This window comes from Candida margitis (assembly GCF_024628925.1).
Source record: "Candida margitis strain CBS 14175 chromosome Unknown scaffold86, whole genome shotgun sequence".
NCBI lineage: Eukaryota > Fungi > Ascomycota > Pichiomycetes > Serinales > Debaryomycetaceae > Lodderomyces > Lodderomyces margitis.
Genome location: NW_026261875.1, coordinates 1 through 21,052, shown reverse-complemented (window position 1 = coordinate 21,052; position 21,052 = coordinate 1). Strand labels below are relative to the sequence as shown.

Below are 21,052 nucleotides of genomic sequence, written 5' to 3'. Positions count from 1 at the left end.
TGAGAAATGAAACGACAATAAATAAAACTTTTCAATTTCCACGGTTCTCAAAATGGAGGGGTGGTTGGGGGAAGAGTGGGGGAGAACGCACACTGAGGGGTCGGGTATAAATACACATCTCTGTTTAAGAGTTCAGTACCACAGTGGACGAGTTTTCACAATTTGTACTATATCCGTGAGAGCTGTTAAAGATGCAGAGTTGTTGCAAGTCAAAGTTTGACCAGAGACTGCAAAAGCTGCCTCCAGACATTTCCAAATTTGGATTCTTTATATTTCAGACTTTGCGTTGCTCTGTATAAGAGAATACTTTATAAACGTCTTCCTGGTCAAGTTGTTGATTGCACATTTGACTGAAAGCAATACAAACTGTTTGTGCATACTCCACACAATATATTGAGATGTAATGTGAAGTGTTGATGGAAAGTTATACATATGCATATGTGTTTGTACTTTTGTTTGTTGTTGTAGATCTTGTGGGTTGATATTTCCATTTTTCTTTTGTGTATGTGGGTCTTAGCGGAGTACGTCCCAAAATGGGTTTAAAATTGTGAGACCAATTTCTTAGCTGCATCTGTATCTGCACAAAAGGAACTGAGAACAAAGTGTGTAAAGGTAATAAGGATTTGCTACACTCGTATATGAATATAATCTTCTTCTTAATAAAACGTAACTAATTAAACGGTTTCTAATTTGTTCAATCTTCAAATAATTTTGCAGCAAAAATAGAACAAAATGTTCCCTGTTAAGTAAATATGATACTGATGAACACAATTATCCTGCAGCAGTACACCCTTTCTAACAAGCATATACCCTATGCTACAGTACTACCGCTTTTGAATACTAGGTCGATTATTACGAAGATGTTTATTTATGACAATGCAGTTTTTTCTCAAGGGTCATTTGAACCACCTATTAAAGTACTTTGCAAGAGAACAGCATATCAAACAAAGTTGTCACGCCTTCTATTGAATTGGAAACACCAACTAGACTGGTCCACGTCTTGGTCATGATGTTAGGGCAAATGTTCGGACCGTGTTACTGTGTAACACGTGAAACACGGGTCTACGCAGTCAACATTGTTTAAACTCCGCAATTGAAAAATAAAAAGGAGAGAGGAGAAAGAAGAAAAGGAGAAAAGGACTTTCACGTGTTTAACCTAACTACACCCAAGGATCAATTGATACACACCCGGTAAATAATGCCGTTGCAAAGTATACGAGATGAATCACAACAGTCACCTGAACACTCCAATGGTGCCACCTACATCACTAAATCCTTTCTCGAATCTCACTATGTTTTAATTATCGCATGTATCGTAATACTTGGTTTGGTATTTCATCTTCGTCACAAGATAGGTGAGTTACTTGACAGATATAGAACTAGAAGAAGAATCCAGCAAGGGTATTACCACAATTTGGGATCATTTGAGGGCGATATTAATGACGGATTGAGTAGCTTGAACTTTGATTTGGAAGCTAATAATCTGAATGATACAAGGCAAGGGTTGAGTCAAATAGCAAAAGAGGAGATTAAAAAGATTATGCAAACCAAGGGTATCAGTTTTGACGAGGCTAGATTGGAGTACACAAAAGGTGAGTTGAATAAAAACAACATTGATGATGATGGTCTACCAAGAGATCCTAAGTTAGTGGTATTTTGATACAAAATGTTGTTGGTCTAGCAGAGTACTCCTTTACCCGTCATACTTTATTCATTTTAGTCATACTCCTAAGCCTTTATTTGACCTTATCGCGTTTCTTTACATCACTAAACATTCAATCTATTGATACACCACTGAGCTTCCCTAGCAAGCTAGATCAAGAAGTGTGTCGCCAATATGATTACAAGTACCCTCAATAAGAAGACATCAAAGACAACTCAACTGTGTTGGAGATTTTATTCAATGTGTCTTTTGGTAATTAATCATCCAATGAACTATCCCCATCCCAACCGATGCATATGATGAAGGTCCTTCAGTAGACAGAGATCCACAATATTGGGATGATACGTTTTCACCATTCTATCACTGTTTAAACAAGACATGCTCCATTATCTTCACTTATTTATAAGTTAAACTTGTTCACTCACATGCAATTGTCGTCACTTGAAAAGGAAAGGAAGCAGAGTTGGACTTGAAACTAATTTTGCTTACTGCTTCCCTAAACGTGGTGCCTATATGGAAATCATCGCTAGGTCAATTGATATATTCTTACTATATTCAAGGTTATTTATACTCTTTGAAGTTATCCCTTTTTCTTTGTAAAGTTTATAGCATTTCTTTTACAATTAGCTTATCACTATCCAATACACCCGATTTATTCATATTCTTACTACATGATAAAAAACAGAAAGCTTCGGTTATAAAAATTGTATTGTATAGTAATTTAAGGCAAGACTAGCGATTGTCAATTATCTTGGGTTTGGATCATTCGTGATTTTATTAGTCCCAATCTGGTTGTTGGATTCCGAGCTGCGGATTCAGTGTTTTGGTAGATATAATAAAATGTAGATATTGTTTTATATCTTTCTTAATATGTGGATCAATATTCAATGTGTCCAAATAGGATGAAACCTTTTTAGAATGCCAAGATTTTATTCTGGTTGTTGTGTGCCTGGATAGTTGCAAAACTTTACCCAGCGTTTTCTTTTTTCTTCTAGTAAGCACTCTTTTTCGCAGCAACGCCGTCGTCTTACAGCATATACACGATTCTATAGCCCTACAGTCCTCTAGTTCTTTCCCTCTTACATGGGTCACTTAGAGGGTGATCATTTAGTACAGGAAACACACACAGATCCTCGTTAGGTCGCTTGTACGACGCATTAAAGTGCTTCCAAGAGAGTATATCAAACAAGTTTGTCGCATCTTCTGTTGAATTAGAAACAACGCTAAAACAGGTCTCTCTTGCAGGGTACCACCCCTTGGAGATGTTATGGGACTACCCTAGGGACCCCTACCCTCCCCTCCCCTACAAAAGTCCATAATTTTTTGGACGCCGCCTGGAGAGCCGGGACATGTCAAAATTTTTCTCTGGCTGAGTCCTCTTATAAACTCTAAGAAGTTTTGAACTCTTTAGGCATTTTCCATTGTAGACAGCGCCACCCTGAAATAATCTCTAGACGCAATGGTCACTTGTGAAGGATACAGACTCAACTATGTTTGGTCAAACGACCTTCAACCAAATTTGGTAGCACTCATCTATAGAAAATCTGCTGAAAAAAAAAAATGAGAAAGAGAAGATTAGCAAAGGCACACTCAACACTTTGTCAGATTATTAGAATTGATTGGAAATTCAGTTATAGTATAATGGTATGTTTATTCATAATCTAATAATACACATTTGAGTGACTACTAACCGATATCAGGCGTCATCAATAGCAAACTCGATCAACACAAAGGTCACTACAAGCGATGTCAATGGATTGTCCTTGATAGCGGCACACTCGCATATTACGGGCCTAGGCTTGGATGACAATCTACAACCTAAGGAAAATGCTCAAGGAATGGTTGGGCAACTCAAAGCTAGAAAAGCAGCCGGGATTGTTTTAAAAATGGTCCAAGCGGGCAAAATAGCAGGACGTGCAGTATTGGTCGCTGGTCCGCCATCGACTGGTAAAACAGCCATTGCCATGGGTTTATCCCAAAGTCTAGGATCAGAAGTCCCATTCACTGCTATTGCTGCATCTGAAGTTTTCAGTTTGGAGTTATCAAAAACTGAAGCATTGACTCAAGCGTTTAGAAAATCCATCGGAATTAGAATCAAAGAAGAGACTGAAATCATAGAAGGGGAAGTAGTTGAGATTCAAATTGATAGATCGATTACCGGTGGCCACAAGCAAGGGAAGCTTACAATTAAGACCACTGACATGGAAACTATTTATGAACTTGGTAACAAGATGATTGAGGGGTTAACAAAGGAGAAAGTTCTTGCTGGTGATGTCATCTCCATTGACAAGGCATCCGGTAGAATTACCAAGCTTGGTAAATCATTTACCAGGGCCCGAGACTACGATGCTATGGGTCCAGAGACAAAATTTGTTCAATGTCCTGAAGGAGAGCTACAAAAAAGAAAGGAGGTTGTTCACACCGTTTCTTTGCATGAAATCGATGTGATCAATTCAAGACAACAAGGATTCTTGGCATTGTTTTCCGGAGATACTGGAGAAATCAGATCAGAAGTTCGTGATCAGATCAACACCAAAGTCGCTGAATGGAAAGAAGAAGGCAAAGCTGAAATTGTCCCTGGAGTTTTGTTCATTGACGAGGTCCATATGTTGGACATTGAGTGTTTTTCGTTTATTAATAGAGCTTTGGAAGATGACTTTTCGCCAATTGTGATGATGGCTACAAACAGAGGTGTTAGTAAGACCAGAGGTACTAACTACAAGTCACCTCATGGATTGCCTATTGATTTGTTGGATAGGTCTATTATTATACACACTTCAAATTACACTGGTGATGAAATCAGAACAATTTTATCCATCAGAGCCAATGAGGAAGAAGTTGAGTTAACTGGCGATGCGCTTGCATTGTTGACCAAGATTGGTCAAGAAACTAGTTTGAGATACGCCAGTAATTTGATTTCAGTTGCACAACAAATATCGTTAAAGAAAAGAGCTTCTCAAGTTGAGCTTCAGGATATAAAAAGAGCTTATATGTTGTTTTTGGATTCTGATAGGTCTGTTAAGTACTTGGAAGAACATTCTTCACAATATATTGATGACTCGGGAAATGTCGTTATTGGAAACCCAGACGATGAACAGGAAAGCAAAGACAAGAAGGCTGATGCAGAAAACTCTGCAACAGAAGCAAGTAACCAAGGCAAGGACGACGACAAAATGGAAACTGATTGAGAGAGAGAGTGTGTGTGTATGTGCAATCTTAGAGAGATAATCATTTTCTCACTTTATACAAACTTTGTATTATATAAAAATAGTCCTTTTCTTTTTACTTTTTCTTGTTTATCCACTCCCCTTGGTATTCAAAATTAATGCAATGATCATTCCGTACAAACCCAAAACTTCAGCAAAAATAAGGATCAAAACAATTCCCACAAATAACCTCGGTTGATGCATAAACTGCCTTACTCCCTCATCCCCAACAATGCCAATGGCATACCCCGATGCCAAACACGCAAATCCTACCGTTAACCCACAAGCTAGATGCATGCATCCATTGAATAATGAGTATTTTTCGGTGGGTGACAATCCACCCGCAATCAATACTGCCACTACTAAGCCATAAACTGACAATATACCTGACATCACCACTGGTATTAATGACTTCATAATCAATTCTGGAGTAAATGTACCTATACCAGCAATACCAATTCCTGATTTAGCAGTTCCAATTGCTGCACCAGCACACGATAACATCATTGCTGCTGCACATCCCCCGAATCCAAGAAATGGTGCAAATGAAGGATAGTATTCATCTCCCAATACGTCTGTCATTTTTTTTGTACTGTTCTATTATTGTAGCATACACGTGGGACAAATCACGCCGTTTTCAAATGACTTTGGTCTGTAGATGATGCTAAAGCTTTGATTAAAAGTTCGTTGACCCAATTCGTTCTTTTGAGAGAGAGAGAAAAAAGTTAAAACAGTGGCTTTGGGTTGATTGCACGACCATTTGATACAGATCACTACACCTTTAGATTAGTTAACGACTTCTTTCTACGCTTAGCTGATAAGGGAAATATGTGTCTTTTGCAGCCAGTAGTTAGTCTTATTCCATTAAGTAGAATATTCACATACACTTTAGTCAGTTCTCAAGTGTTGGCATTTGTCACAATCAGTTTTGAATCAATACCAAAATTGGTAGCATTGGAGAAAAGGCCAAAATCCAAAATCGAAAACCAAACCATAACAATCTACTCGTCATTTGAATACATCACAACAACAAAACTACAATATTGTAAAAATCACCATGTCACTCCTGACTTTAGATATTCAGAATGATTACGAAAAAATTGTTATTTCAAGAAAGGAATTGAAAACCCTATATAACAACCTTTTAAAGTCCACGATTCTAAATCTCAATTTGCATCTTCCCACATCTCACAACGATCCAATTAAGAATGAGGTATACCAGAAAGTTGAGAAATGTCTACTAAATTCATTCCAGAACCTACTAAGCTCCCTTTTGGTAGATGGTGAAGATCGAAGTAACGTGCCTATCCAGGAGCTTTTGCTGGTTGATGACAAAGATGATGATGTGGAACCTTTTGACATTGAACTAAATAACCAACTACGAGAAATATTAACCGAATATGATGATGTTACTGTTGAGCTAAGTGAATTAAAAAGAGCATTACTGAGACGAGCTGTTGAAAAGTATCAAAATTCGGTGGTTCGCGTCGATGATGAAGTTACTCGAATAATTAAATTAATTGACGAAAAAGTGGAGCAGAGCGTGGAGGATAACCTGGATAGGGATGCAGCAACGAAGTTGTTGAGTGAAATAAATATCGATCAATTGAATGAAACTTATTATGGGTACTTGCAAACTATCAATCAGCTAAATGATACGGTACCACGATTGAAACAGGAGGTTAGTGCTTATTCCAAACTGGTAGATTTCTTGAAAGAAAGGGAAATGCAGTCGTGAAGATTTTGCAAAGGGTTTAATGCTCTCAACTGTGGGAATGACTGGCAAACGGATTCTAAAATAATAGTGCTCGCATGAGTGTACTACAACTGATAAAATAGGTTTAAACTCTTAAAAAATCTATGGAGCTGTAGTTTTGACATAGGGTGTGGGTTATACTAGCCGATGGTGTAAAGCAGACGATGATTTAATGGAGATTATCATTTTCAAAAGCTCAATTGGGGTTGTTTACATTTTGTCCATTTTTGGAAGTGCATAGAAATCATAAAAAAGAAACAATCATTATTTTTATATATTCTTAATCCTTTACCACAATTAATCACATCGACTGTTTTCTGAAGTAAAAGAAGTTAAAGTCAATCCCAGTCCCTCTAAACATAACCTATCAGTTGGAAAAGCGCTTGTTTGCTAAACTCTGAAAATCAATTTTCATTAGCAGATAGTACACCATTTGGAAATGACGTACTTTCCCACTGGAGGTGAAAAAAATCAAATACTTAAACCAACTACCAGGCAAAACATACATACACCAACGAGATTGAAACAAGTCATCACCAATGGTACGAACCTGGCTGATCAAGATCTAGATCTTTTGGCGCAACAGCTCAATGTTTCACCCATCAACAAACCTATCTCATCTGTTACTTCTTTGAAATCGAAATTCGGCTCCCCTTCAGCAACGGTGTCGTCGTTTAAATTGACTCCCAAGTCTTCTACAAGTAGCAACACGTCAAATAAAGAGCAAGGAGTGGCTGTTGGCGATGAAACACCTACTTGGGCTCGCAAGAACTACAAGGAACTATTGAATAAATCACCAGTGAGATCCACCCCAAAGTTGCAACAACAATCACCTGGCTTTGATTTTGGGTCGAGAAAGGCCGGATACACATCGCCCAGTAATAACTCATCCAAGAGCTCTCCTGGTTACGAGTACCTTTGCAGGGTGGAAGCAATAAGACAATGGTTAGAAGAAGTTTTATGCGAGCAGATTCTGCAATCCCCAGTTGAACTCATTTCGTACATCAGAAATGGAATTTATCTTGCCAAATTAGCCAATGTCATTTTGCCCACACAAAGGAATGTGTTTCTGGACGATAAAAAGCTTCAATTCAGACACACCGAGAATATAAACCGGTTCTTTCATTTGCTAGATTTCCTAAACGTGCCAGATTTATTCCGATTCGAACTCACTGATTTGTACGATGCAAAAAATGTGCCAAAAGTATGGTTCTGCTTACACGCATTGAGCTACATTTTGAATAAAAGCGACCATCGCTATCCTAAAATGAATGATTTAATGAAAAAGATTGAGTTTGAGGGTGATGATATAATCGCAGCAAATAAGGCATTGTTGACTGCCCCTTTACCCAACTTTACAAGTGCCGATTCTGGAAACACCAGCGAGGATTCACGGTACATGAATAACATGTTATCTCCTGCAAAAGCCAAATTGGAGAAATTAAGTCCAAATCCATTTATTGAGGAAAAGAAGCCAGACTTGACACCACCTGCTATGTTTGAGATTAAAACACCAGCACCAACATTTGAAACAAAACAGCAAAAGCCAAGTCAATCCACATTTCAAAGCACAAAGTCAGACCGACTCAATCACGATGGGTTGGAAGAAAACTATGTACACATTATCAAGTTACAGTCGTTGGCAAGAGGTGCAAACTTTAGGTACTCAATGTTTGTTGACAAGATCATGCTCAAGTCCTACGAAGATGACATAGTGCGTCTTTGCTCAATCATTCGTGGAAACTTATCTAGATCCAAGACCATTCACAGGCATAGAGACGAATTGAGGGCATTCAGCTATGAGATTGTCGAATTGCAATCGTTAATAAGAAGAAAAATTGCAACTGCTAATAGGTTCCAACTACAAGACGGAGAAATGAACCATTTTCAGAGTATAATCAGGGGCAAAGTTGTGAGAGAAAGAGTGGAGGCAACGAAATATGCATTTTCCACTATGCAATCAAGCATAACTCAACTTCAATCGCTAATCAAGATGCGTTTTGTGTACAGTAGAGTGAAAGTACTTGTTTTGTATAAGGACGAGATATTGCCTCCAATTACAGAACTACAAGCTCTTTGCCGCAGCAAGTTGTACAAAAAGTTTTCAAGCTCACGTTCTGTTGATTCTCCCATAATAATTGAGTTGCAATCATTAATCAGAAGAGATGCTGTAATTCATGAGATTAACCGGAAGCACATGATTGTGCGATCCGCAAAGAAAAAGTTGGTTGAACTACAAAGTATTGCTCGTGCAGGTGTTGCGCGCTCGCGGTTGTGCAATAATGTGCTCATTACTTTGATAAATGAGGACGATACTTTGAGCAACCTTTCGGCCTTTTATCGTGGAGAAAAAGTGAGAAGTTCGATTCAAAGAACTAAAGCAGAGTTGAATATGTTGGAGCACTCTTCCATAATTCCTGTCCAAACATTGTTTAGAGGAGTTCTCGGCAGATTCAATTATGAAATTATCTTGGATGAACTTTACGAGCATGTGGGCTCGGTCATGGCACTCCAGGCCAAAATACGTGCAAATACGGTGAAGCATAAATTCAATAATATCGTACACTATTACGAGCTTCGCATAGAACTGGTAATTAAAGCTCAGGCCATGATTCGTAAATGTTTGGCCCAGTATGCATACAAGTCGCTCATAACTAGTCCAAATCCGTCATTGGTGGTCTTAAGACAATTTGCTCACCTTCTATCTAACAGCGATGGTGATTTTGAACAGGAGGTTCAATTGTCAAGGGTTAAAGATTTACTTATTGAAAAGTCGAAAAACAATGAAAAATTGGAAGGTCAAATTGAAAGCATTGACTTGAAGTTGAGTCTTTTGCATAAAAACAAAATCACTGTTGAAGAGTTTACAAAGTTTAAAGGACCAAACGAACGTAGGGTCCAAACCAACGAAATACCAACAAACTTGAACATTTTGAGTAAAGCTGCCAGAGCCAAAGTTGAGTTATATCTGACCTTATTTTATCATCTTCAAACAAAAAGTAAATACTTGGCAAATGTATATAAAGCCAAGGACTATGTGTTGAAGAGTTCTGAATCGTATCAAACGTTGCTAGCCAACACATTCCAGTTGTTCCCTATAATCGAGCCATCAATCAGTCGGCATACAAGGGAAGAGTATTACTATATGAAATTAGTGCTAGTGATTATGCAAAACGACATTGCAAAATCACAAACTGTGACCGACATCACCAAATCTCAGTTTACTCACTGGACCGAGTTTGTCACCCATTTTAATAATCTCACGTATCAAAGACAACATTTGAAATTATTGGCTGGGAAGTTTGTACACAAAATCCTTGACTATGATGAACTAGACTTTGAAAGTGACCCTACCATTATTCACTCTCAAGTTGTGCCACGCGAGCATACAGTGAAATCTGAAGTTAGCCCACAAGATGCGATTAAAGTGCCTGAAGTGTCATCGCGTTTTGTGAGTAACCTTATGGGTTTACGTGAATATTGCTCGGAAGTGATGAAACTTATTGAAAGCAACATTTCGCGCACACCAGTACACATGAGACTCATTTGCCGTGAAGCGTACCAACTTGCTCGTTCACTCTTTCCTGCACAACTGGATCAGCAGCATTTGGCTGTTGCTGGTGTCTGTTTCTGGAAATACTACTTTGGGGTGATTATTCTGTTTCCAGAGAATTATGGAATCAACTCCAGAAATTACTTGAAGGGACAAGGAAATTTGCGCCACTTGCATAGGGTGATGCTTCAGTTATTTAGCATGAGGCCCTTTACCAACAACTTTTTGAAGCCACTTAATGATTACCTTGAGTCTAGTGTTGACTCCATTCAATCGATTGTGCGTGGGATCATTGACATTGAGGACATTGATGAGGTGTACAAATGTGGCAACATTAATGACATGGTTGCAGAAGCGCCTAAGCTAACTATGAAAACTAACTCAATGATATTTCTCGAAAAAGTTACTTTATCCAGTATTGATGTAATGCTGGGGTCTACCGATGACCCGTTGCTTAAAGTGGCCCAAAAGTTGGAAAGCTTAACCACTCTGTCGACTGACTTGGTGGCTATGACTGATTTGTCTAGCATAACCATTATATTGAACCGAAACGTGCATGATGAATCACTTGCCGACTCAAAAACAAAAGTTTTATTCACCCAAGCAAAACGCTGTATGTTATACATAATGCGGGTGCAAGGGGGCGATGATTTGTTAGAGCTACTCATTTCTGGCATCAAAGCTTCACACGAGCAAAAGTTTAGAGAGATAGTGGCACTGGAAAAAGAAGATTCAATGTCGACCACAAAAATGTACTACAAAACATCACTTGGTGACTTAGACAAGATGTCATACCATGACCTAAAGCGAATGTGTCTTGAATCGCTATTGAAGCTAGAGGCTATGGGAGAAGTCACAAGAAAAAATTCGTTCCAAGAGTTGTTGAATCAGATTGCAATAGATATCAAGAGCAAAAATATTCAAAGGAAGAGACGGGTACAGCAACTAGAAGTTTCCGATCAGACAGTGAAGAAATTGTCCGAGAAAGAAAGGTTTTTGCGCCAACAGTTGAACGAGTATAATCGCCATGTGGAGAGTATTCTTGCTGACTCGCAGTTGAAACCAAAGGACAAGAAAATCTTTAGCATCATACCCGTGTTTAGTAAACAATACTTTTATAATCGTGAATTGAGAAAGAGGAACAGACTACCTGAATTTGGATCTTACAAGTTATCAGCTAAAAAACTCAAAGACCAAAAGATTTTATTAAAGACGTCACTGAGCTTGATTGACAGTTCTAAAATGGATTTTACGTTCAGTTGTTACCAAGTGGGAAAATTCACAGTTGAGGCCTCCAAGAACTTGGTAGTCGTTGGTGGAGCTAGTAGCGTGATTACGTTGGACGATTTATTGGCGCTTCAATATGAGCAAAAGAAGACGTTTACATTGTTTGATGACAACGCCACGTTTGATGCAAACAATTTCATTGCGTTTATATTTAAGAAATTCTATGATGTTAAGGGGGAGTAGTACGTACAACAAATATATATATATATACCCATAAGATTATTTTTTAAGCAAATTCTCAATCTTTTCTTCCAAAGATTTCAATCTTTCGTCCTTGTCCAAATTAGCTTTCTCTAACTTCACAATCTGAGACTCAAACTGTGTCACTAAATTGGATAATTTCTCAATTGTAGAGGCTAATGTAGGCTTGGTACTGGATGCTTTGGTTGACTTGTCATCGGTCGTCTTTTTCTCTTCCTTCACTTGACCTTTTGATGAAGAGTCGGTGTCCTTTGCACTATCGTTGGGGATTGTTTCTTTATCATCTATTGACTTTGAAGTTTCAGGCTCCTTGCCACCAACTACCTTTTCGGTGTCAGTTTTAGTTTCAGTTTCGGGAGAAGATGCTTTGGGCTGTTTGTCTACCTTTTCCAATTTGTTTTCGCTATTTGACGATGGATTACATTCAAGCCCCTTGACTTCTTTTCCTTTACTTTCTGATGGAGAGACAGACTTGGCTTCAGGCTTCTTCACTTTTTCCCATCCATCGTCCTTTGATTCTTCAGTTTCACTCGAATCTTCTTCATCAGATTGATTGGCTACCTTATTCAAAAGATCCCCGACTTCATTAGAACCCTGCAACAACTCATCTACATTCTTGTTGGGGGCACCACTCAATGAAGAAACGGTTTCAGCTGACTCAGCCACGTCCTTGGATGGCTCAGGTTTCTTTTCGCTTGTTGCCTTTTTTTCTTTTTGCTCCTCCTCCCTTTTCTTGATAGTTTCTTCCTTTTTCTTTTCCAAGTCTCTGTTTTTTGCCTCCTTAACTTCCGATACTTTGGTAGCCGGTTTGCTGTCCTTCAAACTTGGTTCTGTTCCTTCGTATATAGCTTCCATATTTATCAAAACAGGTCCATTAACCTCCTTACCATCGAGCCATTCCTCTGCACTGAGGGCGGGTGTGGTTGAAGGACAGTCGGGATATATATCCAGTTGAAATAACTCAGACCTTCTAGGTACGATGAAACTTATTGGCTCAATCAGGGTATCTAAAACCGTCTTGTATGCTCTAACAACTTCATTTTCCTTTACATTAACTGAGTGTTTCGGTGCCACTGCAAATCCTCTTTGTGGGTCTGTAGAAGCATACTGAGATAACTCATGTAACACATCGTTGTCGTACTCGTAATAACGAATGTTACCGTCACCTTTACCAGCGAGATACAAAATCGAATTCTCTGGGTCAAAGTAGGGAACCAAAACACCCGAGGACGCATCAATGACCATAAATCCACCAATTGGTCCCTCATCAATATTTTCGACATCCCATACTCCGACTTGACGATCTGATAACTTGGAAAACCCAGTTGTTACTATCCTATCTGTGTTTCCTAGCCATCTTATTCTTGATGGCTTGGCGCCGGTGTGGCCGGGACCTTCGGATAACACTTTGCCTGACCTTATATCCCAAACTCTAAGTTTCTTGTCTCTAGACGTAGTTGCTAACAAAGATCCATTATAATTAAAGGCAAACGACGTCACTAAATCCTTATGTTGCAAGGTTATCTCATCCTTGCCAGTCTCGGTATTCCAAATCTTAACTGTATAATCCAAAGAACTAGAAGCCAAAACATTTGCCGCGCAAGGATGGTATTCAATCAAACCAACCTTTCTAGTGTGTCCCAGCAAGACTTTTTCTGGCTCAGTAATGTCTTTGATTTCCTCGTTTTCATCAAGGTAGCGATGAAATGAATAGTCTTTAGGAATCTTCCAAATCAAGATTTTGCCATCATCTGAGCAACTGGCCACCTCTTGTGTGTCGAATGGGTTGAATGCTGTATCCAAAACGGGCCCCTTGTGTCCTCTAAACAACGAGACTTTATCGGGAGCTTTACCAACTTCTTCAACTGGAATAATCGCAAATGCTCCACCTCCTGATGCATCCCAATTAGCAGATATATACTTTCCGTTGGTTTGGATAATGTTGGAGTCCCATGCGTTCTTTGTGATTTTGAGATTTTCGTAGCACAACTCCTTCTTGGAGCCTTGCCCAAAAACATGGCGATACTTGGACGCCCTAACAAATTTTCCACTACAAAGTCGTTAGTGGTCAGTCAATTGGTCATTGAAATAAACTTGTATCTATTACATACCTCATAATATTAGGTCAATTCTTTTATAATGAAAACACTCAACAATTGTTTCTTTATCCAGATTGGTGTTCAGTTTTTACCCACTCGGACGAAAATAGAAAAACAAAAACTTGCGCAAAAAAAAAGAAGGAAAACCTAAAAAAAACGACACGACACGACACGACACGACACGACACGACACAGTTACATACAATCACCAGTTGTCTTTAGAACCTGATATGATTGAGTCTGATTACTAATTGAATGTTGAAGTACTGTACAGCGAATCTCATCAGCGCATTCAAAGTCAAGAACATTAAACTGTGTAAGTTCCAGAAGCATATGTGTACTAAAGTTTGAAGTCCAAGCAACAATTGTACACGACCTGTTTTGTCTTTTGATTGGTAATCGCATTTCCATATTTTTTTCATCCATCAACGATCTTTTAAAGCTTCAAACGGTTATTAGAATACATCTCTGCCAAAGCACAGGTAACTCAAGTTCATTTAGTTTTCAGAAAATACCTTGAATGATGTTGCCGAACCATATTCTCAGAACCAGGCTATTTACAAATAGACTACCGATTCAGTTGCCATCACTAAGAATGCAATCAACAACATCTCATCAAATGGGTGAATACGAAAGCAAAATCTACAAAAAGCTACAAGACGAGTTTGATCCGGTCAATTTACAAGTTCAAGATGTCCTGGGAGGGTGTGGATCAATGTTTGCGATTCTTGTGGAGAGTCCAAAGTTTAAAGGGTTGCCCATGATCAAACAGCATAGACTAGTGAATGATATTTTAAAAGATGAAATAAAAAAGTGGCACGGACTACAACTCAAAACTAAATCGGCGTGAATGGTGTCTTTATTTATCAACTGTATATAGTTACAACGTTCGCTTGAACCAAGTCAAATAGACAAATGTAAGTATACAAATTTAGAATTACTCGACAATTTCCTCCTTTTCTTCAATGATCTCCTCCTTAATTTCTTCGATAATTTCAGCCTTCACATCACTGGTTTGTGCCTTCTTGTTCACGTGCTTAGCTCTGTATGCTCTCCAGTCCTCCAATGCCTTTCTTCTTGCCAAGATGGCTTCTTTAACGGCTGCATCGGCCTCCATAGCATCGATTTCTTCAAATTGAGCAGAGTACTCACGCAAGTTGGAACGAACCTTTTTCTTCTCAGCGGCTGATAACAAACTTTCAGGACGTGGTCTCCAGATAAAGTCCTTGAACTGGTCAATTGATTCATCTCTCAACAATTTACCGGTGAACTCGTATAATCTGTACCCATTATCGATAGCATGTAACCATGAGGAAGACCACGCAGTGACAAATCTGCCAGAAGGATCCCAAGAAATGTTGGTCATTCCCACATACTGGTCGGTCTTAAGCAACTTGACGTTGGCTGGTGCACCTTTCTTGCTGGTCTCATCATCAAATGATACATCAAAAAAGTCAATTTCACCCGCAGATCTTGAAATTGTGGCAACAACGGCATATCTTCCCTTTGGTGACCAAGCAATGGTGTTGGAGTGTTTGTTTTCAACGACTTTGTACGCCTTGTATTTTGAGTTTGCATTCTTTCCCTTGGCGACTTCTGGTGCGTAAAAAGTAATGGTGTTTTTTGGTATAGATGGATTTGGATCTCCGTCATCCAAGCGACTAATGGTGATAAATCTTTCACTATTTGGTTCCCATCCAAAGTTGACGATAACATCCTTCAATTCGAGCTTCTCCACTGGAACATCCTTTTCGCCTAACTTGAAGAAATCAAGGTTGGAAAAAATAGTCTTACCTGATTTAGTGTGTCTATCAACTTTAACACACAAAAGCTTTCCTTCACTTTGCCAATGCATCTTACAGTCACTAACTTGGAAAAGGTTCACAGTACGTAAGACTTGTCTGCTAGGGATCTGCATTACGGCAACTCTTGCAGTTTGATTGGTACTTTCTGGTGTCCAGTATGACAAGATGTGCTCAAGGTTCGAACCCTTATTGTTGTGTAATTTTACTCCCGCTGGGGCCCATTCGAAATCTTGAATGCCATCAATTTTCACCAACTTTTTCTCCAATAATTGGAAACTTGGAGTTTCATAAATAGCCAAAGCATCAGGTCCTTGACGAGCACAATACTTATCATCAAAAGACCATTTGACCAACGGCCATGGCATTTCCTTTTGGTGTTCAAGATGAGGTGGCAAGGCAAAGGTTCTAACCGGTTCACCAGTAATCATATCCCATATAACCAACTTGTGTCCTTCACTCTCGGGTCCAAAGGGAAATTGTTGTCTATCGGCGGCCGAATCTGGTAATGCAATGGGGATGGGTGACAATGTAACCATATATTTCTCGTTGGGTGAAAAATCTATAAGTCTAACCTGGTTGTGAAAGAACCTCCTGACACTATGGAAATCAGCACCTCCCCATGACTGAATTCCTTGAGGGTGGATTGAAAAAAGATATGTACCTTTTGGTGAAAACTTGGCGTACTTGGAGGTAAATCCTTTTCTAGGGTCAACAACCTGTTCGGGATCACTTGCCTTTTTGCTCCAGTGAATACCTACAGTTTCTCCAAAATGAGTCACTATTTGGTCCCTTCCTTGTTGATCTTGCAACCAATTGTGCAAATAACCGTGCGACTTAAATGGTTCAACCTCTGGTTCTTTGAACTCGGCGCTAACTGAACCATATTTCTCAATGTCTGAAAACTTGTTCACCAACAATCTGTGATTCTGATCCAACTTTTTACCGTGTAACTTTTTAATCGCGGAATCAGCTTCTTGGGGTGTTTTGTATTGAATGAATAAATACCCTTTAGATTTTCCATCCTCTAATGGCATATAAAGACCTTCTTCTCCTTCTACTATTTCTCCCACGGTACTGAACAACTTTCTAAGCACCTTAGTTAAAACAGGAACCTTTGATTCTGGTGCAACTGGTGCACCATCAACAATAATGTAATTATCTAATCCAACATCAGCTTCATACTTTTCCTCCAAGTCTGAGAAATCAATATCGTCCAAATTGATTTCCTTTTCTAACTGCAAATAATCTTCTTCATTGATTGACATTGCGGTGCGTGATGGGGGAAGTCGGAGTAGGGGGAGTTAAAGTATTGCAACAACGTTCAGTTAATGATAGGTTGTTGTGTATGAATTTTTCAAAAATTACTGAAGAGGAAGAAAGAAAAAATTTTTCAGTTCACATTACATTTAGTTATTGATGTTTGGATGCTCAGACCAGAGAGAGAGCGAGAGAGAGAGAGAGAGATTTGAGATTTGATTTTTATATTGTGTCCACAATATCCAAGTCTACATCTGTTAACACGCAACATTGTTATATCAAACACGGTCAACTCAAAAGAAGTAGTAGCAGCAACAGCGCTACTGGTAACAAAAGTCGGAAATGAAGCCGACCAAAGATTCCCACCCGTACATCTTCATTTTTGACGAAATTGAAATCTACCGCCAAGAGAATCAAATCAAACGATAGTACAACAACAGCAGCCACTACATTTACATCATCATGGTCTAAGAGTAGTATTCAGAAGATAATACCAGCTGACCAAAGTTTAAATGAGTTACAACAGCAACGGCAACAACAATATAACAGAGCTACTACGACTGAACAGATAGGTTCAATTGAAGCTACATTTGATCTTGACGAAACTTCATCCACTGTATCATCAACACCATCTCCTATACTATCCAATATACCTCAAACTTCATACGACGCGTTCATCACATCAGCTAAAACAAGACATACACACAACTACACCATTGATGAGGAAGATGTCACTTATATTACTTCTTTGAATTATAATTACATGTATGAAAAAGATGCTGAAGCTGAAGATAGTGGAAAGTTTGGTTATACTTTTGATTATGTCTGTGGACAACAAGGGGACGAAGAAGCAGATTCATTTGTTAATGAACGTGAATCCGAAACAGGAGAACGTCAATTAGAATTGTTGAGGAATTTATCATGAGTTTCTAAGTTGGAAGGGTGCTGATTTCTGTATACAGATGGAGTATTCTTCTAGTATCTGTATATAATCGTTTGATGAATTCATGATGAGCTATGAAAATACTTCTGATAGTGATGTTGTATCCCACAAACTGTAGCTTAGTCACTCCAAAGAAGGAACTTTAGTTAAACTGACTGGTAGTCCGCTCTGAATCATACGCTATCTGTATATTGAGATTAAAGTGACAAGTTGTAGAAAACCACTTCCTACAGGATAACCCAAGCAAATAGCTATATATATATAAATATAATAAATTCAAACTTTCAGCATTAAAGTCTTTTTGCAACAATTCAATAAGACACAATTAACACGTATTGTAAGTTATTTTGTGATTCCAGTCAGTGCGATTATAGAGGCTATTTCCGGCTGTATTGTATTGTAATATGATCTTGATTTTCAATTTAGTTTGTGCAATTAATTGGTTGTTTGTTTAATGGGATATTCGTCAAACGCTACAAAAGACTTATTAGTAGATAAAATTATCTATAACGATCTCAGTCATCTTATTAGTTTTAAGTTCATTTCCTTGAACTTATTTAGTAAAGGGATATCCGTCTAGTAGATATTTATTGCAAAATGAATCCACCTGAGGTTTCCCCTCTCTCCGTCGATCTAATAAGTTGGATCATTTGTTGGCTTTCTAAATTGGTAACTACATCCTGCAAAAGTGTTTAGTAGAGAGGGAGGGAGGACGCTTACCCCAATTAACTACAGCCTGTATGTTATATGTAATCGCTTATATCGTAGGTGTGTCAGTTAAATCTTATCAAAGTACAGTTACCCCACAAAAAATAAATTGTTGCAAAAACAAAATTTCCCACAAAATATGGAGAACTCCGAGTGGGAAATGCTTTGCATGGTAAACCTTTCGCCCCTACTGTAGCACCAACGAGCATCGTAAGTTAGTGTTTTTAAGCAAAGAGATAAATAAATATAAATTTAACGGAAACATATTTGTATATATGAAGAATCTAGGTATAGCTCCCCATGTATCGTGTCGGGTTTAGGTCTCGTCAGGGACGCGACACATGTCCCCTCGCAAAATAATTTTGCAACGGAAGCAGTAGGTTCAATTGCCATCTATACAAGGTGTACTAACATTCGTGGTGTGTGAAAAGTGAGCACTTATTGATTGTAGTTGATACTTTGTGTGAATTCCCCTCCATGTATCATATCAAATTTCCTTTCAAGGAATTTGAGAGCACATTCAGCCCAGAAAAAGTTTACCTTGACAGAGTTAGAGACAGACCCACTTTTATTGAGAAACCTTTTTTTTTCCGAACGGAGAAATTTACAAAAACTAAAGAATTGACAACTCCGTGTTTGAAGTGCGCAAATGGTGGTAATGAATGATAAACAGGTACTCTTACATACAATATAATCCCTTCACGTATACCCTCATCCTTTTGACAAAAGGCTGCACATGTCTATATGATAGTCATTGACGGTTAAAAATCTCCGTCCAATTACCTCCCCTAAAATTGTTCCAAAATTTTTCATCTATCTATTCAAATAATCAAACAACTTCTCCATCTGGGGGTTGTGCAAAGCACAAACAATTTAAGGCGGAGAACGTTTCTAGAGTTACAGTTGACACAAAAAGGATCTTCCTGTATTATCTGAAATGGCTTATCTATCTGTTTGTTTCCTCTTTTGCTGCTGGACGTACATCAAAAGACGACATATTGAAGCTGGTACTACAAGTCCGGTTTTGGTATAGTAGTCCATTGACTTGCTTGGTAGTACGCATAGAAGGTGAAACTGGTATGTTTTCAGATACAAGAACTCTTTCACCTCAGTCTCGGTCGTGTTGACTTCTCCCTTTTGTGTTCTTTCAATACCCCTCTCGTAAATATAGCAATCATTGCATTAAAATTCCCCACGATAAACGTTTCTTAGAAGAGTTCGGTCGCTCGTATGGGGTAAGTTCCCGCTTGTGTCCACACCAAAATTGCTGAAAAAACACACCAGACTAGTCATATAGCAAACACGTGGAGGTGTCAGAGAAAGGGAGAGACGAATGGGGTTTGGTGGATGACTCTCAAATTGGGGAATGTATAAATTGGAGGCCACAAGAACCATGTTTCAAGAGCTATAGTGAAATAATCATTTCAAGAAGAACAAACAACCACACACACAAAATGTCATCTTCATCGTCAATTGAAAGCTACAAACCAAGTACTTCTCATGTTGAGGAGCACGAAGTGCAACACCTGCAGACTAATCAATCACATAACTCATCCATATCAAGAATCCACACGCATGGCAAAGGCGATGAATTAGTCACCATTGGAGGACAAACCTACTATCGTCATGAATTGATGTCAGCATTTGGTGGTTCATTAAACGCAGGAGTTGCACCATTTCCCAAATTCAACATCAATCCAGCACCACTTGGATTATTTTCTTTCGGAATAGGTTGCTTGATTATGGGCTTATTTAATGCTAGAGTCATGGGTATAACCATCCCCAATGTTGCTGTTTCAATAGCCTGCTTTTACGGTTCAACTGCCCTGATACTAGCTGGGATACTTGAATTCTTCACTGGAAATACATTTGCATTTACACTTTTGCTTTCATATGGAGGATTTTGGCTTAGTTATGCTGCTATATTCATCCCACTGTTTGGTATTGCTGCTGCTTATGAAGGGACTGACCAATTACAAAATGCAGTAGGGTTATATTTATTAGGATGGACCATATGGACCTTTATCGTTGTCCTGCTTCTTTTGAAATCGACAGTGGCATTGCTTTTGATGTTTGTGTTTTTGGGATTGACTTATTTGGTTATGACTTGTGCGCTGTTCACTGGTGATATGGGTGTTTCTCGTGCTGGTGGTGTTATTGGAATCATAACGTCTATTATTGCCTTTTATAATGCTTTTGCTGGTGTTGCAACGCCCTTCAACTCTTACATTGTTCCTCCTGTTGTTATCTTGCCAGAAATAGAGATTTGGAAAACTCAAGAAGTAAATGAGGTTGAGAGTAAGGGAAGATGAAAAGTTTGACACAATGTCTTCATATAGTTCTACTGCGAGTCTACTGCTGAAGCTTATGCTCCTGCACCTACCGTTGTGTGACCCGGTACTGCCTAATATGACCACTTACATCAAGATACGCTGTAAATAGGTTTGTTTTTGTGCCGGTCCCTTGTTGTTTCCTTAAATTTGCCACGATCTGGCAAAATTACATAGTCTTTTTTTCCAATTTGTATAACCCCTTTCATATCCTATTTCACGTTGGAAACTTTAACATCCTAGT

At 38.7% G+C, this 21,052-nt stretch overlaps 10 protein-coding genes across 10 annotated transcripts; 7 read left to right on the top strand and 3 right to left on the bottom strand. All coding sequences in view use genetic code 12, as the record gives it.

Annotated features, from left to right (window-relative positions):
• Positions 1–1,198: 1,198 nt before the first annotated feature.
• On the top strand, positions 1,199–1,660 carry CANMA_004143 (uncharacterized protein; the record flags this gene model as incomplete). The annotated part of the gene is made up of 1 exon (XM_051816389.1): positions 1,199–1,660. One exon carries the CDS (start codon positions 1,199–1,201, stop codon positions 1,658–1,660), a length of 462 nt encoding a protein of 153 aa, XP_051670264.1.
• A 1,644-nt stretch (positions 1,661–3,304) lies between these two features.
• RVB2 (RuvB family ATP-dependent DNA helicase reptin) lies at positions 3,305–4,851 on the top strand (the record flags this gene model as incomplete). The annotated part of the gene is made up of 2 exons (XM_051816388.1): positions 3,305–3,307; positions 3,364–4,851. The coding sequence occupies 2 exons, from the start codon at positions 3,305–3,307 to the stop codon at positions 4,849–4,851; spliced, it is 1,491 nt and encodes a 496-aa protein (XP_051670263.1).
• Positions 4,852–4,959: 108 nt separating this feature from the next.
• VMA11 (H(+)-transporting V0 sector ATPase subunit c') lies at positions 4,960–5,451 on the bottom strand (the record flags this gene model as incomplete). The annotated part of the gene is made up of 1 exon (XM_051816387.1): positions 4,960–5,451. The coding sequence occupies one exon, from the start codon at positions 5,449–5,451 to the stop codon at positions 4,960–4,962; it is 492 nt and encodes a 163-aa protein (XP_051670262.1).
• A 475-nt stretch (positions 5,452–5,926) lies between these two features.
• Positions 5,927–6,607, top strand: CANMA_004140 (MIND complex subunit; the record flags this gene model as incomplete). The annotated part of the gene is made up of 1 exon (XM_051816386.1): positions 5,927–6,607. One exon carries the CDS (start codon positions 5,927–5,929, stop codon positions 6,605–6,607), a length of 681 nt encoding a protein of 226 aa, XP_051670261.1.
• A 457-nt stretch (positions 6,608–7,064) lies between these two features.
• Positions 7,065–11,648, top strand: IQG1 (Iqg1p; the record flags this gene model as incomplete). The annotated part of the gene is made up of 1 exon (XM_051816385.1): positions 7,065–11,648. One exon carries the CDS (start codon positions 7,065–7,067, stop codon positions 11,646–11,648), a length of 4,584 nt encoding a protein of 1,527 aa, XP_051670260.1.
• A 36-nt stretch (positions 11,649–11,684) lies between these two features.
• Positions 11,685–13,782, bottom strand: CRN1 (Crn1p; the record flags this gene model as incomplete). Its single annotated transcript, XM_051816384.1, has 2 exons — positions 11,685–13,701; positions 13,778–13,782. The coding sequence occupies 2 exons, from the start codon at positions 13,780–13,782 to the stop codon at positions 11,685–11,687; spliced, it is 2,022 nt and encodes a 673-aa protein (XP_051670259.1).
• A 578-nt stretch (positions 13,783–14,360) lies between these two features.
• CANMA_004137 (uncharacterized protein) lies at positions 14,361–14,615 on the top strand (the record flags this gene model as incomplete). Its single annotated transcript, XM_051816383.1, has 1 exon — positions 14,361–14,615. The coding sequence occupies one exon, from the start codon at positions 14,361–14,363 to the stop codon at positions 14,613–14,615; it is 255 nt and encodes an 84-aa protein (XP_051670258.1).
• An 87-nt stretch (positions 14,616–14,702) lies between these two features.
• PRT1 (translation initiation factor eIF3 subunit b) lies at positions 14,703–16,835 on the bottom strand (the record flags this gene model as incomplete). The annotated part of the gene is made up of 1 exon (XM_051816382.1): positions 14,703–16,835. The coding sequence occupies one exon, from the start codon at positions 16,833–16,835 to the stop codon at positions 14,703–14,705; it is 2,133 nt and encodes a 710-aa protein (XP_051670257.1).
• A 63-nt stretch (positions 16,836–16,898) lies between these two features.
• Positions 16,899–17,752, top strand: CANMA_004135 (uncharacterized protein; the record flags this gene model as incomplete). Its single annotated transcript, XM_051816381.1, has 2 exons — positions 16,899–16,913; positions 17,237–17,752. The coding sequence occupies 2 exons, from the start codon at positions 16,899–16,901 to the stop codon at positions 17,750–17,752; spliced, it is 531 nt and encodes a 176-aa protein (XP_051670256.1).
• A 2,180-nt stretch (positions 17,753–19,932) lies between these two features.
• On the top strand, positions 19,933–20,790 carry CANMA_004134 (acetate uptake transporter family protein; the record flags this gene model as incomplete). Its single annotated transcript, XM_051816380.1, has 1 exon — positions 19,933–20,790. One exon carries the CDS (start codon positions 19,933–19,935, stop codon positions 20,788–20,790), a length of 858 nt encoding a protein of 285 aa, XP_051670255.1.
• Positions 20,791–21,052: the final 262 nt, after the last annotated feature.